The sequence below is a fragment of the Leguminivora glycinivorella genome, chromosome 13 (assembly GCF_023078275.1).
Source record: "Leguminivora glycinivorella isolate SPB_JAAS2020 chromosome 13, LegGlyc_1.1, whole genome shotgun sequence".
Lineage (NCBI taxonomy): Eukaryota > Metazoa > Arthropoda > Insecta > Lepidoptera > Tortricidae > Leguminivora > Leguminivora glycinivorella.
Window position 1 is genome coordinate 11,167,580 of NC_062983.1, and position 16,334 is coordinate 11,183,913.

At 37.1% G+C, this 16,334-nt stretch overlaps 1 protein-coding gene across 1 annotated transcript in view; it reads left to right on the forward strand.

Annotated features, from left to right (window-relative positions):
- Positions 1-1,263: 1,263 nt before the first annotated feature.
- Positions 1,264-16,334, forward strand: part of LOC125232436 — a 57,118-nt gene continuing 42,047 nt past the window's right edge. Inside the window, exons 1-16 of the mRNA XM_048138094.1 lie at positions 1,264-1,431; positions 3,421-3,628; positions 4,169-4,255; positions 4,639-4,868; positions 5,631-5,844; positions 6,432-6,527; positions 6,988-7,217; positions 8,445-8,670; positions 11,999-12,094; positions 12,579-12,808; positions 13,263-13,479; positions 13,913-14,005; positions 14,435-14,664; positions 14,940-15,144; positions 15,584-15,676; positions 16,007-16,233. Of these exons, the coding sequence (XP_047994051.1) occupies positions 1,309-1,431; positions 3,421-3,628; positions 4,169-4,255; positions 4,639-4,868; positions 5,631-5,844; positions 6,432-6,527; positions 6,988-7,217; positions 8,445-8,670; positions 11,999-12,094; positions 12,579-12,808; positions 13,263-13,479; positions 13,913-14,005; positions 14,435-14,664; positions 14,940-15,144; positions 15,584-15,676; positions 16,007-16,233 (2,805 nt within the window). The 5' untranslated portion in view covers positions 1,264-1,308. The remainder of the gene's footprint in view (positions 1,432-3,420; positions 3,629-4,168; positions 4,256-4,638; positions 4,869-5,630; positions 5,845-6,431; positions 6,528-6,987; positions 7,218-8,444; positions 8,671-11,998; positions 12,095-12,578; positions 12,809-13,262; positions 13,480-13,912; positions 14,006-14,434; positions 14,665-14,939; positions 15,145-15,583; positions 15,677-16,006; positions 16,234-16,334) is intronic.

The window sequence follows — 16,334 nt, forward strand, 5'->3', positions numbered from 1 at the left end:
GTAGCGTACAGCTGATAACTCCTCGGCATGCAACAGCTGCTTTTCGTGGCTGCTTCAAGTACAATGCGACCAAGTGCTGGAACATAATCCCTCCTCCCCTCAGGAACCTACAAAGTGTAACAAGTTTTAAAACTAAACTAAAAGAACTCATACTTAAACACCAGCAGTCACAGGAAGCATTACGGCATGACACCAGTTATATCTGATATTATATTATTTGTATATATTACTGCATACCTACTTAAATAGTGCATACCTGTTTTTCTGTCCTTTCCTCGCTATCAATTTTAATGTACCTAAATGTTCGTGCTGTTGTAGTTGTGATTAGTTTATTTCTGATGTGCCACATTGAGGTTATGTTTAGTATCCTGTAATTCTCTTCCAAGCTACGTGTTTTTGTTTTCTTTCTTTATTTCTCCCTTAATGTGCATTGTATAACTTTTAATCACGAAAACCTAACATAATCACTCCACTTAAGCTCTCTCCTTTGTATAGGAAAAGATATTACTATTTAAGTCCCCATGTTACGTTGTGTTGTACCAACATTTATCTTTGCTATTATAGCCACTTTATTATGATATTTTACCACCAATGTTTATTTAGTTATAGTATAACTTCTATGCCATATCAGCGTAATTAAATTACTTTGCTGTGCGGCATGGCTCCATTGATATTATGTGAGATGTCACCATTGTCAAAAATGACGCAATGATACCCTGCCATAGATATAAGACAAGATGGCGTTGATCGCTTCAATAAGGATGCGTTCGAATTGCGATGGGGCTGTGTCGTGCGGCTGCGTTCGTGGTCTCACAAATGGTCTCGTCGGAAGATCAGCGCTGACCTCCGGGTCAGCATTATGCTGAGACGGGACCTTTTCGCAATAAACTTATTAATCCCTTGTACGTTTGTAGTTTTAGTAATACTGTTTTTTTGCATATTGTGTAGTTTTAAGTTTATTACGAATAAATATTTTGATTGATTGATTGATTGATTGATTGATTGATTATATGTATATATGTACCTGTCTGACCTACCTATTCTTCTATAATCTTATCTACATGCAGTACCTAGTGCATGACATAGACGTAGGTCTATTAATACCTAAACATAGTCCATACCATGCTCAACTATTGACGCACCGACATCGATTTACTTATAATTATTACATCCGCAAATCACAGCACACCAGATTAACGCTAAATACCAAAAATATCTATAGATAAAGTTTTTATAAATATGATAAGCTAAGATAATACCGCCATTTGAGTATTGAGTTCATTAGTGAGCGGGGACTATAATGATCTCATGATGTTGGCGTTAGTAATAGGTTTTAGTATTTTAGGGCTTTTAGGAACTAGTGCTCAAATTGTACAGGATGGACAGTGTAACCCTGACATCGGTTTGCAGGCAGCCTTCAATATTGATAATGTAAGTTTTGATTGATTTGTATACATATATATTTACACGTAGGTAAAAGTGTACACCTTAAATACTCGCAGCTCATTTTTTAGCAAGCATAAAGTAAACGTCCGACAAAATGTTGACACCGAGGATCCCAATCTCCTTGAGAACGCAAGGGCTGTACCTTGGAATTGTGGGTTAGTTTTTAGGGTTCCGTAGTCAACTAGGAACCCTTATAGCTGAAATTTGGTACCAATATGTTTATCAATCACGCCAACAAAGTGCAAAAATAAAAAAATGAAAAAAAAATGTTTTATTAGGGTACCCCCCCCCCTACATGTAAAGTGAGGGCTGATATTTTTTTTCATTCCAACCCCAACGTGTGATATATTGTTGGATAGGTATTTAAAAATAAATAAGGGTTTACTAAGATCGTTTTTTGATGATATTAATATTTTCGGAAATAAAAGTGCGCCCTAAAGGAAAAAAAAGTGCGTCCCCCCCTTCTAACTTTTTAACCATATGTTTAAAAAATATTAAAAAAATCGCAAAAGTAGAACTTTATAAAGACTTTCTAGGAAAATTATTTTGAACTTGATAGGTTTAGTAGTTTTTGAGAAAAATACGGAAAACTACGGAACCCTACACTGAGCGTGGCCCGACACGCTCTTGGCCGGTTTTTTAGCGTTAAACGCACAGACTTGTACCTTGGTGAGGTTTAATCGGACTAAATTGTCTCGATTTCAATAAGGAAATTGGATGGAATCAGGCTCTCCAGCACTTCAGTGCCTGTGTAAAAGGCATTTCCGGTATTGACGTCTACATAGCAACGAATGTCGCCGATAGACAACATAATATTATTGATGTGCAGCAGAAACAGCATTTGGGAATGCGCAGACCGAGATTTTTCTTTTAATTTTGTTTAACTCTTAGTTTAAAACAGTCGAACTGTACAAAGAAAAGTCGATTGCATCAATTAGGTTTAGACCGGTACATCAGTTAGGTTTATGTTGGGTTTACAATAAAAAATATAATTTGAATTTGTTGTGAGTACCTAATATGTGTCATCCTCGATTATTAACTATAATACACAAAATCAAGTAATTTTTCTTTTATACTACGTCGGTGGCAAACAAGTATACGGTCCGCCTGATGGAAAGCGGTCACCGTAACCTATGGACGTCTGCAACTCAAAGAGTGTCACATGCGCGTTGCCACCCCATTAGAAACATGTACACTCCCCTTTGCTGTGTTAAGTGTAAGTACACAGCAAAAAGGAGTGTAAGGAGTAATTACGTAAGATCGCAGTATAAAATCCAACGGCCTTGAAATTGTGTAAATTTAGACCAATAAAAGATAATACATAATATAATTTGCAAATGATTAGCGTCATTAATGATTATGATTAGATAAACATCTATAAAATAATTGTAGAAACTTCTCTGATATTTTACGTGACCCAACGGAGTTTGATAAGTAGGTACAAAGTAGGGGAACTAAAAACCGTAAAATATTGTTCAAACACACAAATGTTCCTTACGACAATTTAAATTTCCAATGTGGATTTAACGTCTACTTATAGTACTATCAGCTGCAAAAGTGGATGGCGAATTTATCAATGAATTCATTCATAATTTCTCCATGCACTTTTGCAGCTGATAGTACATGTATGAATCCTGCTTTTGTATTAACTATGTTGGGACGTAAAATATATGTACTTTTTTTTTATACCACGTCGGTGGCAAACAGGTATACGGCCCGCCTGATGGAAAGCGGCTATGCTATTCATATAGATACATGCATAAAAAACTATCCTGACTCCGGAACAATAACAATAAACAGTAACAATATAACAATAACAATATATTTATTTCAAGAAATACAAATCAAGAAGAAACATATTCGATGGCCCAACAAACATCATTGTTTATCACACAAATGATTAGTAGGATTAGGATTCAGGACTTCACTATCCACAAGACCAGATCAGTCATCAATTTCTACTCAATATTTTAGTTCCTCGGCGACTGGTACGAAGTCGCCAGAGCAGACAACCCCCAACAAGATGGCGACTGTTCTCGTCTCAGCCTGACCAGAGATGACGGCGGTGCGGTCAACATCAGCTATGAGTCTGTCAACCGCAACTTCAATGAGGAGATCAATGGCACCGTCAGCCAGGAAGAGGGGACCGCTAAACTGTCTCTCAACTTTAATGGATTAGAGTGTAAGATTTTTTATTATTATTGGAAACGGCATTTTGACTATTTCCGACTACGATCTCACCTGATGAAAAGTGCCAATGCAGTTTAGGATGGAGCATGTTTACCCAAAAGATATCTATACACTCTTGATTTAGAAAGATTCAAGTAGAATAGAATAGAATAGAATAGAATATTCTTTATTTAACATCAAATTGGACAAATACAAGATAGATAGGTACATACAACACATACTCGATGCTAAATGGGATCCCACTCAGCATGTTGCCACGACAAGCCGAGGCACTGATTTTCAGTGGGTGGGTGGGGGTGGGGTGAAGTACAATGAGGAACATGATTTTTGGACACTATGATTAACGTTAGAAGATTACAACAACAAAAAATCTTTTTTGAAGTAGTAATAGTCCAAAATAAAAATCGTAACCCGCACTTGGCTAACTTTATCGAAAGACTTTTTAGCAACCAATACAAAAGTTATCTTTAATAGGTCATTATTTTATACATTATGTAACAATTTACCAATGTAATCAATGATTTTTTTCCAGCTGTCGACTTTTGGGTTCTAATGACGGATTATAACACTTACGCCCTAACTTACCAATGTGTCAACATAAATGCAAATCAAAGAGCTGGTAAGTACAAAACCAAATTCCTACTTGGAATAACTTTAAAATAACAAAGAATAGTTAACAGCTTTTAAGTTACTAACGAACTTTAAAACCACAAAATTTAAAAAGGCAAATACAAGAACCAACAGTTAGCGTTCCAAATTAAACTTCTCTAGCATTAGACTTACATTTTTTTAATATATAAATAGGCTTACTCATGGCCACAAACTAATAACGAGACATAGAACGAACGATTTTAAAATGTATTTAGAAGCCGTACAATAAATCCGCACACTGTCAAACAACTTAACTTACTATCGTCCAGAATCTCCTAGTTTCGTAGTTTTCGGAAAAGACGAGAACAAAGTTTATCAGACCAAAGAACTGATTACAGTAATTCCTTGCAGTAAACATCTGGCAATTGGGCAGAGGCCAAACATTCACCGACCTGTTCCTCGCTCTAATGAACACCACTCTGAACAATCTCCTCGGCATCAACTTAGATCAGCTAAGATCCACGGATTTCGGGGAAGAAGCCTGTTATGCACTACCCGTGATTGAGGAGAACCAACCAATTGTGCTCCCTGGGCAGTGTGATCCCAACTTACCTGTTGTAACCTCTTTAGATGTTGAGAGAGTAAGTATTAAACACGAGGCGTTGTGGGTATATTTTGACAGCAAGGATCTCAAAATATTTCAGCATTTTGCAAAACTCATCAAAATATTATTTTGTAAACTGGTTGTTCAAGCTGTAAGTACTTTCGTTCCGGAGGTCACGGGTTCGAACCCCGGCTCGCACCAATGAGTTTTTCGGAATTTACGTGCGAAATGTCATTTGATATTTGCCAGTCGCTTTTCGGTGAAGGAAAACATCGTGAGTTCGTGAGGAAACCGGATCGATCGGATCGTGAGGAGGATCGGAGGATAAGGTCTAGATTACCCTTCGGGTTGGAAGGTCAGATAGCAGTCGCTTTCGTAAAAACTAGTGTCTAAAAGATTAGTTGTCAAAGCGGACCCCAGGCTCCCATGAGCCGTGGCAAATGCCGGGATAACGCAAGGAGGAGGATGATGATGGTTGTTCATTGTATCTTCGAGTTTATATGTAGTTGCGCTGAATATCGGAATTTCGGGAAGCAAATAAGCGCCTCATTTTTAGATTTTATTGGTACCTAAAGTATAAATAAAGGCAATGGTTACTGAGAGGAGCGAGCCATACCAAAAAATCAGAACGTCGCTCTAATAATACCAATAGAAAACTAAAAATTTACCTTGATAGAAAGCTCAAAGATATTTTCGTTTCATTATTTTGAGGAGGATCGGAAAACAATTTGATATTTAAATAGTAACAGATAAATCAGCAGGTACATTTAACTGCATTTTCTTCATATTTCGTTCGTAGTTCAGCGGACTGTGGCACGAAATATCAAGTTACTACTCAGAAAACGCCCTCGGAACTTGTGCCAGGGCCGAATACACCCTATCAGGTGCCGCGGTCAACGTTGTCAACAGTCAGGTGGTCAACCAGGGACTGGAAGTTATCACGGGAAACGCGACGGTCATAGATCCCAATGGTGGTGGAAAATTATCGGTGACTTTGGAGGTAGTGCCTGGTGGTAAGTATTTTATGGATACAAAGTAAATTTTATACAGGATGTTTCAATGAACGTAACAAAACATGTTTTTCAACCTGTCATAATAATCACCACCTTGACAACTGACAAGACACCCAACTGACGTATAGCAAGACATGCCATGACGTCACAATGAGTGACCACACTTCGAGAATTGGATTTATTTACTTATTTTGTTAGAAAATTAGCAAAATTTAATTCCTTACGTAGAATTTTAAAACCTGGATACGTGCATTATATTCTTCGACGTTAATAGAGCCGGAATCACTTATTTTGTATTACGTTCATTGAAACATCCTGTAGATAACTAGCTTTTTCCCGCGGCATCGCCCACGTACTAATCTAATCTTGTTTTCCCATACAAACTTTGGACCCCCACTTCACCCCCTGAGGAGGTGAATTTTGAAAAATCCTTTCTTAGTGCTCCTCTACACCTTAGAAGGAACCTACGTGCCAGGAATTTCTAGGACCTCGGCTGTGCGTTGATATGTTAGTCAGTCAGTTTCTTCTTTTATATATTTAGACTTCTATTTTGTTTTGTCTTCATTTTCATGTTTTTTTTTTTTCAGTATTTGTAGATCAAGAACTTTGGGTATTGGATACAAACTACAGTGACTATGCAGTACTATACAGTTGCATCAACCTACCAAATAACCAGAAACGAGGTAATTTTTGAAAACCTGAAATCTATCTGTCACACCAACTTTGTCAGTAGATAGTTTTTGTCGAAGGTTAAAACGCTAACTTTTTTATACTCGTAACTGAGCATTTTCAGAATTTGACCCCGCATTAACGTAAGTCGTTAACAAAAATTAACTCGCTGTCAATTTTGTGACGACAATGAAGCCTAAAATCTGTCTAAAAATTTACTTTTTTCACGTTAGAAATGTAGATTATCGCTTAAAGTTTATATAACTAACACAATAACAATAATTTTATTGAAATTTCATGCTTATAATCATGGGCACAAAACTGACAGTTAGGTACTTAATTTTTGTTAACAACTTACGCTAAGCGGGGGGTCTCGAATTCTGAAAATGCCCAACTACAATTTACCTATAGCTTCGTGTACAGTTTAAAAAAAACAAATAAGTAACTTCATATACATATTTGTATCTATTTTAGTATTCAGTTGGATAACAAGCCGAACGAGAGTTCAAACCGAAGCAGCCAGGGCAGCGGTCACAGAAGTGGTGGACTCGATTATGGACCTCAACTATGTATATTATGACGTAACCGACCAGACGGACGACGGGTGTTTCTACTACCCTGAACACGTGATCGACCAGCCCGTGGTGTTTAGGGGCTCTTGCGATATGAGCATACCGGCCATGGCCGATTTTGATGCTGAAAAAGTGAGTATTGTTCGAATTTAATTATTAATTTAAACTATCGTAACATGAAGCAATTTTTTTATGATTTTGTCACTCGCGTAACTAGTTTTCAATGGCTTTGGTCTCTTTTTAACCCCCGACGCAAAAACGAAGGGGTGTTATAAGTTTGACGTGTCTATCTGTGTGTTTGTCTGTCTGTCTGTCTGTTTGTCTGTCTGTCTGTGTGTGTGTGTTTGTCTGTGATATCGTAGCTCTCGAACGGATGAACCGATTTAGATTTAGTTTTTTTCGTCTGAAAGCTGATTTATTACAGTAAGCAAGCATGCAATGTTTGAAATAAGAAGTCTAAGCTCTCCGAAAGTTACAGTTTTATACAAGTTCTTCTCTACAGGTTACAACTATTTACTCTCAATAGATTTCTGTTTAAAAAGTTTGTGTTATCGAGGTTTTGAAATCCTTCAAAGTGCGAAAATTGCCCTAAAGGACTTAAGCGACAATAGCGCGTTTGGCGCTTAAGTTCATCGTGACTTGACTGTGATGATGAATTCGGGAATATGTATTTTTGCGTTTTCTAAACCTATCGTGAAGTTCTAGGTACAGTCAGCCAAGAAAGTGGTTTACCACTTTTCGACCCTATTTCAAACACGGTCGAAAAGTGGTAAACCACTTTTTTGGCTGACTGTACAGCTCACAGAGCTACCAGTTTAAATATTGTATTATTTACATAAATATAATTCAGGGTCACTAACACATTAACAAACAAAACAATAAATTTACGGAATGCGCTAAAAACAACTGAGTAAACATAATATTTACGTTCATAATTATTATCTTTTCCCCTCACTAGCTCGGAAACACTTGTTTTGTCCTTTAATACCAGCGGGTATAAACGCATTTTATCCACTAGTGGGTAATGTAATTTGACCTTGAATAAAGTCAAATTAACTGCTTTAAAATTGATAAAAGTAGGTGAATCTAGTAATAAAGATGATTTACCACCTGTGGGAACTACTGGAAGCAGTGATAAACGCATTTTTTGCATTGTAGTTTCCTCGCAATAGTGAGGGGAAAAGTTTTGTGTTACACTCGGGTGCAAATGTATTTTACTTCTCGTTTGTTAAAAAACTCGCAAGTTCAGGATTCTATTCTCGAATCCTTTCACTTGCTCGTTTTTCAATTCCACACTCGGCGTTAAAATACAACTTTGCCCCTTATAACATTTCCCATATAACAAATAACTATTTTCAGTATATGGGATTATGGCACGAAATCGAATCTTATCCGTCAGCGTTCCAAACCGGCACTTGCAATAATGCGAGGTATACACTAGACGCGGCGCTTGGCGTCGTCGATGTATTCAACACCCAAGTTATTGACCAATCGCTGGACACCATTCGTGGAAACGCCACTATAGCAGAAGACGCAGATGGCACTGGAAAGTTAGTTGTTACCTTCCCAATCGCAGGAACACCGTGTAAGTACTAAACAAGTTTTTCAATGGAAAAAATGCGAAATACTAATTTTCTATGGTGTGATAAACACACGCTTACATTTTTTGAATGTGCCTCTTTTTTCTAGTGATTGAAATGACCTGACAGACTTCATTATACGTCTAGTGGCCTGTGAATTAGGCCGCGTACAAAATTACCGGCAAACGAAATGGCATGAAAGTGTATTGTGCCTGACTGGCATGCCAGTTGTGCTAGATACAGGCATGTGTATCGCAGGCCTTAACGCTTGGCACGACACGAACAGACAACCAATTGGGACCCTAGGCCACTGAAGAACAATGTCATAGTGACGTTATGAATCAGATTGAAAAAAAATCTCTTACTGCTTGTCATTTTGACATAGTTGTAGAGTGGCCTAGAGTTCCATTGGTTGACTGTGCCTAACTTAAGTTTTGATATCGATGGCAGGATCTTATCTGGTCCAGCGAATATCTTAAGCCATTCAGCATGGCAACTCAAATTGTATATTTGTTCATAGTCTACATATTGAAAGATAAACGGGGCTCATTTGCTAAGTTACTTATAATTTGTACTGATGATATGCGTAAGAGCGTTTCCACATTATCCCATCGAATGTTGAAAGGATTTATGACAGGCAGATGCCAAAGATGGCGTCCATATAATGGATAATGAGAAAATGCTTTATGGAGCTTTTTTTTAAGGAAAGGCACATTATTGTTTAATTTCCCCTCCTTAACACTTCCCTTGTGTACTTAACACAGCAAAAAGGAGTGTACACGTTTCTAATGGGTTAGCAACGCGCATGTGCCACTCCTTGAGTTGCAGGCGTCCATAGCTTACGGTGACCGCTTTTCATCAGGCGGACCGTATGCTTGTTCGTCACCGACGTAGTATAAAAAAAAATCGTAAGTATGGTCACTACCGGCTAGACTAGAAGACTTTCAAAACATATATTTATCCTTGAAAATACCGTTTATCGAATCGGCCTCTAAAAAGTGTCTTGGTCTAATTCACAAATGATTATCAGCTAGATATGAACGCGGAATATAGATACTAATATGTTATCTATATCAATACTAGTAAAACGAATAGCATCTTAAGATGTTATGTAGTATACAAGGTACATTGTAATAAGATGGTACAAGTACTTAAGGTTATAATTGTAATTGAATTTATTAATAAAATCAATGACTCATATTTTATAACATGAAATATTTGTATTATAAGTACTACATGTGCAATACCGCAACAGTACTTTACGATTCAAGTGCGAAGGGTATAATATTCACTACGAGTGGCTATATATTAAAACATACACCGATAGAAGTATTATTATATTGAGTTGCGAATTACCTATTATGCTATTTACAATACATTTAATCCTATCCTATTTGATTTTAAACATATGCACGTTAAAAATTCATTGCCGCACTAGTACGGTAAAGTAGCGCCATCATATGCAATGAAAAAAAAACATAAACTTTACTGGTGTAACAACAATGATCTCATTTCACAGAATTTACCAAACTTTTATAACATAAGGTATCTGTACACTATTACGGGATAGTAAAATGTGGTACATTATTCCGGGACACTTTGGTTTTTGTCGTAAAATAAGGAAACTATCAGTAAAATCTTAAGTTAATGCAGTATTTAATTAACTATAGATCAAACAGAACCTAAAAAGTCGATTTTCGGATATTTATCTTATCTTTTGAAGCCATGAGGTACCTCCAAACGCGTCAGTCGCAACCACGCAGTGGTTTCTATGGGCGTGTTTGACGGTGAGCTTAACGCGGCAGCGGAACTTCGTAAGGGTTTGCTGTGATGATGGTAAGTTTATTGATATTAAATTTGTATCATAATTGTCTTATAGTTATTAAAAGACATTTATATCATCTTTTCAAGTTAATTTAAAACATAATTTTATTAAAATACCCGCTCCCGGAATAATGTACACCATTTTGACGAGGTGTACATAATTGCGGGAGTATCACGGAATAACGGAAACACAGTCCGTAATGTTTTTGTGTCCTATTACTATTTGCGGTTAAGTATATTTATATATTTGATGTAAATACATTAAGTAAAGATTGCAGATTATAGTGACATAATTACGGTACATATATTTTTTAGATTTTAATCTCATAATTGAATACGAAATGTATACTCATTGAGTAATACGTGCGAAATATTGGACTGTGGCATCAACATTAAATTTGTTTTATTTCATAAAATTAAAGCACAAAGTTTATTTATTTCAATGTTTTGAGTATAATTGTTATATAATCTTCCAATATACTAAGAAAAAAATCTTGTTTATCTTTTAATATAGCCTTTTTTAACTGCCGTAATTAAGTACACGACTTTATATGAGTGTATCTTATTCCGGTATACTTATATAAAGTATATTAAAATATATAAACTCATAAAATAAGGTACATAGACCCGGATATTATGTTTTTAAACTTCCTTAGTTAGCTAAAAATCTTTATACCGCATATTGGTTTGTCCGTCAGTCAGTCTGTCCGTCTACGATTTAGCTCAATTATCATTAGTACTAGAAAGCTAAAATTTACATGAGGACAATACATAATAGGATAGACATATATAAATATAAAATAGTACCTATTTAAACCGATTTCATCAAACATGGCTAAGAAGAACACTCTCGATTAATTTAGATCTTTCAAATGAAAAAAAGCTAATCAAAATCGGTTCATCCATTCGAAAGCGATGCCTTAGACAGACAGACAGATAGTGAAACTTATAACACCCTGTCGTTATATCATATAATCGTTATACCGTAAAATATCATATTTCCCTTCCCATTCCAGCCCACCAAAATATTGCCAATTATAAAAAATACACTCTGTATAAGCATTTATCAAAACGATATGTGCATTATATATTTATGTAAACGATATTTTTAATTCGTTTCTTTACATTATGCTTCAACAAAGTGGACTTTAAAGATATCCCGTAATAATGTACAACGACTCCCGGAATTAAAGCCATACCAAAATTGTATCCCGGAATAATGGGCAAACTAAGGGTTTAGTAAAACAACGGTAATTTCTATAAATTAGAAGTTACGATGCAAAATAGTATCTTAAATCGATCGTAGAAGACTTATCCTCAAAATAAAATAGTTAACACGACTAGAAACTTCGCATTTTTGTTTCAATCCTCACTTAAAGTAGGAAACGTCTTAAGTTCCCGTAATATGGTACAGTTACCTTAACATCAAAAATCAAGGAGGTAGGAATCCGCAATAACCTTTTGTCCGATGTATTAACAAAAAGCTGAAATCATACTGGTTACTTACAGTGACGACTTCAACCGACTACTGGGTGTTGGACACCGACTACGAAAACTACGCTTTAGTTTACACCTGCTACAATATTGACCCCGACACCAGAGGAGGTAAAGTTGCTTTAATACACATTTCTACAAGCTACGGCAATCCAAATATTATTAGAGGGGCCTAAACTGTAGTTTAACCTTGATGCACATGAGATACCTATAGTGTTGTGTTATGGTCGTATCATAACAATATTGAAACTAATATCAAACTGGCGAATTAGAATAGGCCTCAGTGTCAAAAGTAAATGCTGCTCACAATTGAGAGATACTGGTATAAATCTTCTTGAGCAAAGTAGACCATATATCACCAAGAATGAACAGGCACCTTGTTAGCACCCTCCATCAGGCCATGTATTCGTCTCGGTTAATACACACGGTTCTATCTATAGATACGTATGTACGCAGCTGCAGAGCTAAGTGACCCCATTTGCACTTGAAATTAGTTCACAAGGGGTCACTACTCTACATCTTACTGTAGCTACATCAATATGGATGTATGTAGTGTTCTTATTTACAAAATCGTGACTTTTCTGATCATTTCCAGTTTGGAGTTGGAAGCTCAGCAGGACTAAAGAGCTATCAGCCGAGGCCAACGCCACAATCAATGCTGTCATTGCATCGATACCTGTTTTGGACGACCGTTATTATCAAATAAGAGACCAGAGTCCTGATGGATGCTTCTACTATCCCGTACCTGAATCGGGAGTACCCGTGATCTTTCCGGGACAATGCGACGAGGGGATCGCTGCTGTGCCTAACTTTAGTTTGGAACAGGTATGTACTTATCTAGTGAGGATAAGATGTATACGATATCAGAAAATTCTGAAATTGAACCTCGTTATCTTCTACAACAAAAACTTTGACTGTCTCAGCATTCGATTGAATACCAGTGTGCGTAGCCGATGCACAAACACTCACGAAACGCTCGCGATATTTTTTTCGTAGCTATCTTTCTCTATCGCTCTTGCGTATTGGCGCGACAGAGCCTGACTATATTTGTGCGGCGTTTCGGTGGCGTTTAGCGTCGCAGAAATGCCACTCGGCTACGGGGCCAGGGCTCAATGACGGACCACGGTCTACCGCCGACCTATCCAATGCGGACCGCGTGTTGTTCCACTATCGCCCGGAATGGACCGCTATGGTTATCTTTTATTTAGAATTTAGATCCTTGAAGACACTTGTTGTTGACCCCTATTGTATTTGTATTTCATTAACGTTATCCTTTCAGTTTCAAGGAGTGTGGCATGAAGTGGAAAGTTATCCAAAGACCGAACAAACAGGAGAGTGCATCAACCATGAATTCACACAAACCGCGGGCAACACGTTGAATCTTCTGTCTTCACAAGTTGTTGACCAGTTCCTGACTGTTTCTTCTGGAAATGTATCTTTCACTTCTACTGATGGAAGTGCAAGATTATTAATAACTTTAGTCTCAGGTGGTCAAGGTATATTTATAATAGTTTCTGGAATATCTTTTTTAATGGCCCGTTCATGTGTCCCACTGCTGGGCAAAGGTCTCTTCCCGTGATTTCCACAGCTCCCGTTGGTGTGCTATTTCTGACCAATTAATCATGAAAATGTCAAGGTCGTCCCGCCATCTCCGTCTAACACTAATAGCTGATGTGGGAGAGAAGACCGCCAGACTAAAGTGGGACTGGGCAGGCCACGTTTTCCGCTTGCACCCGGATAGGTGGGCCAGCATAGACACCAAGTGGATGCCTCGAATTAAGCGCGGACATGGCAGGCCCAGGCGGAAATAGCGGGAATGCTGTTATTTTACTAAAACGGAAAACTTGTGCCTTCGACTTTGTTTGCATGGAATGAGTAAATTGGGTAGCACCTGATAAAAATTACATTGTTTCAATTTTATCTTTTCAGTGATCGAGATTCCTTTTTGGATCCTGAACACTGACTACAGTGGCCATGCATTGGCTTACAGCTGTGAAAACATCGATAGCGATTATCGAATGAGTAAGTGTTAGTTGATCACCATTTTCTTTTGTTCAAGGACGTTTAACTTTCGGTTATTTATTGCAATTATTTATAAAACAATAAACATAGAAGTCGTAGAATTGAATATGATTTTATTTGGAGTCGTGGACGTTGGAAACGTACGAGTAAGATTCGGTGATCCCTTATAAACAACTGGGGCGTATGCTTCTTTTGAAATAGTTGTCCTTAAAGTCAAGGAATTTATTTGTGAGACTGGCCTAGTAAAGTGTCAAAGTCACCATTGTTTCTAAACAAAAAAAAACAAAGATCAGTCTCTTCATGATACTTGGTTTTCAGAGCGAGGAAACATACTAATTTACTAAATCTCACTCTGAAACGTAAAATTTATAAAAAAAAAAAAAAACGTTGTACCTATCTTTCTATCTCTAACAAAAAAACACATTTCAGTATGGAGCTGGAAGCTCAGCAAAACAAAGCAGCTCTCAGAAGAAGCTAGCGCAATCATCGATGAAGCTATTTCAAACATTGATGTGCTTAGCAATGAATACTATGAGCGCGTGGACCAAACCGACTCAGCCTGCTTCTACCTACCTGATTTGGCGCCTGGGGAGCCCGTTTTGATCGTTGGACAATGTCAAACTGATATTCCTGTTGTACAGAACTTTAACGCTACTTTGGTAATATTCTAGAATTTAATATTGCATATTTGAAGTTCACGTGAAGCGCCTTTAAAGACCGAAAAATTCTTAGACAAAACTACAGTCAAAATTTTAGTTTGTGTAAGAATTAAGAAGAGTAAATTAGTTTGTAATGATGTATTGACTGAATAAATGAATTATATTTCTATTAAATCAGTTTAATTTTTGCGATCTTCTTCATAAGTTTGGTTTATACCTAGTATTGATAACGTGATCTGGAAAATATTTACCTACAAATGACCATTATTTTCCAGTTTTCTGATCGCTGGCGTGTAATAGAAAGCTACCCGGTAGACTCCTCGATAGGAACATGTGACGATACAACATACACAATTGATGGGGAATATCTGCGAGTAGTCCACACTCAGGTTATCAACGAACGACTGAACACCAGCCAGGGGTCTGCGAATCTAGTGGCAGTTGGGAATGAGGGAAAAATTCTGGTTACTTATCCTAATGGTGAGTAATAATTAAAAAAAAATTGTTTTCGCAATTTGAAAATCAAATATCAAATATGTCATGAATATCTATAATGATTATTATGAAATTCCTAGAAGTGTTTCTTCCAAAGGAACGCTTTTCTCTTTTCTAACACATATATCCTGATTTTTCTGATGTTAAAGCGTGTTTTTTTTTTCAGTTTTAGGTTCCGTAGTCAACTAGGAACCCTTATAGTTTCACCATGTCTGTCTGTCCGTCCGTCCGTCCGTCCGCGGATAATCTCAGTGACCGTTATTAGCACTAGCAAGCTGAAATTTGGTACCAATATGTATATCAACCATGCCGACAAAGTGATAAATAAAAAGTGGAAAAAAAATGTTTTGTTAGGGTATTATAATATTACGTCATGTTTTAGGTAAGTATATAATTAAACTAATAAAATTATTTTTGTTTCTAGCTGACCCGGTTGAATATTGGGTACTTGATACGGACTACATCTCATACGCTATTTTATACGCCTGTGAAAATGTAGACACCGAATGGAGACGAGGTAAGAACATATTCATTACTTTTTACGAGAACCACCATTTATAGTAACTATAGGTACAAGACTACAAAATTTACTCTGTCCGAAAAAATAGATAAATTTTTATACTAGTAAGACTGAGGTTTCCCATGGATTTAGGGACCCATCAACACAACATATTACGTAAAAAAGTTTGTAAATTTGGATCATGTCTTCGATATTGATAAAAATTGGCAGGCTGATCATGAACAGCAAAATTCACCAAAAAGGAAGTTTCATACAGACTACCTGGTACATTATAGAACTGATCTCAGGGAATTGCTGATTTAACATATTCATCAATTGAAATTCCAGTATGGAGTTGGAAGCTGAGTCGCACCACGGAACTGACGGAGGCAGCTGTGGCTAGCATCAACCGGATAATCGACAGCGTCGACGTCCTAAACAACCGCTACTTCCAAGCGATCGACAATTCTGACGCCGGCTGCTTCTACTACCCTTATGCTGATGGCAACCCCGTCGTGTTCAGAGGCCAGTGCAATGAAAGCATCCCTGTAGTGACTGATTTCAATGTTACTAGGGTAAGTTGTACAGCATATTGCATGATTAGACACGCTGCACGCTCACAATTCATAATGCAGGCGTCAAAACTAAATGGAATTTTTAATGGTGATTTGTTTCG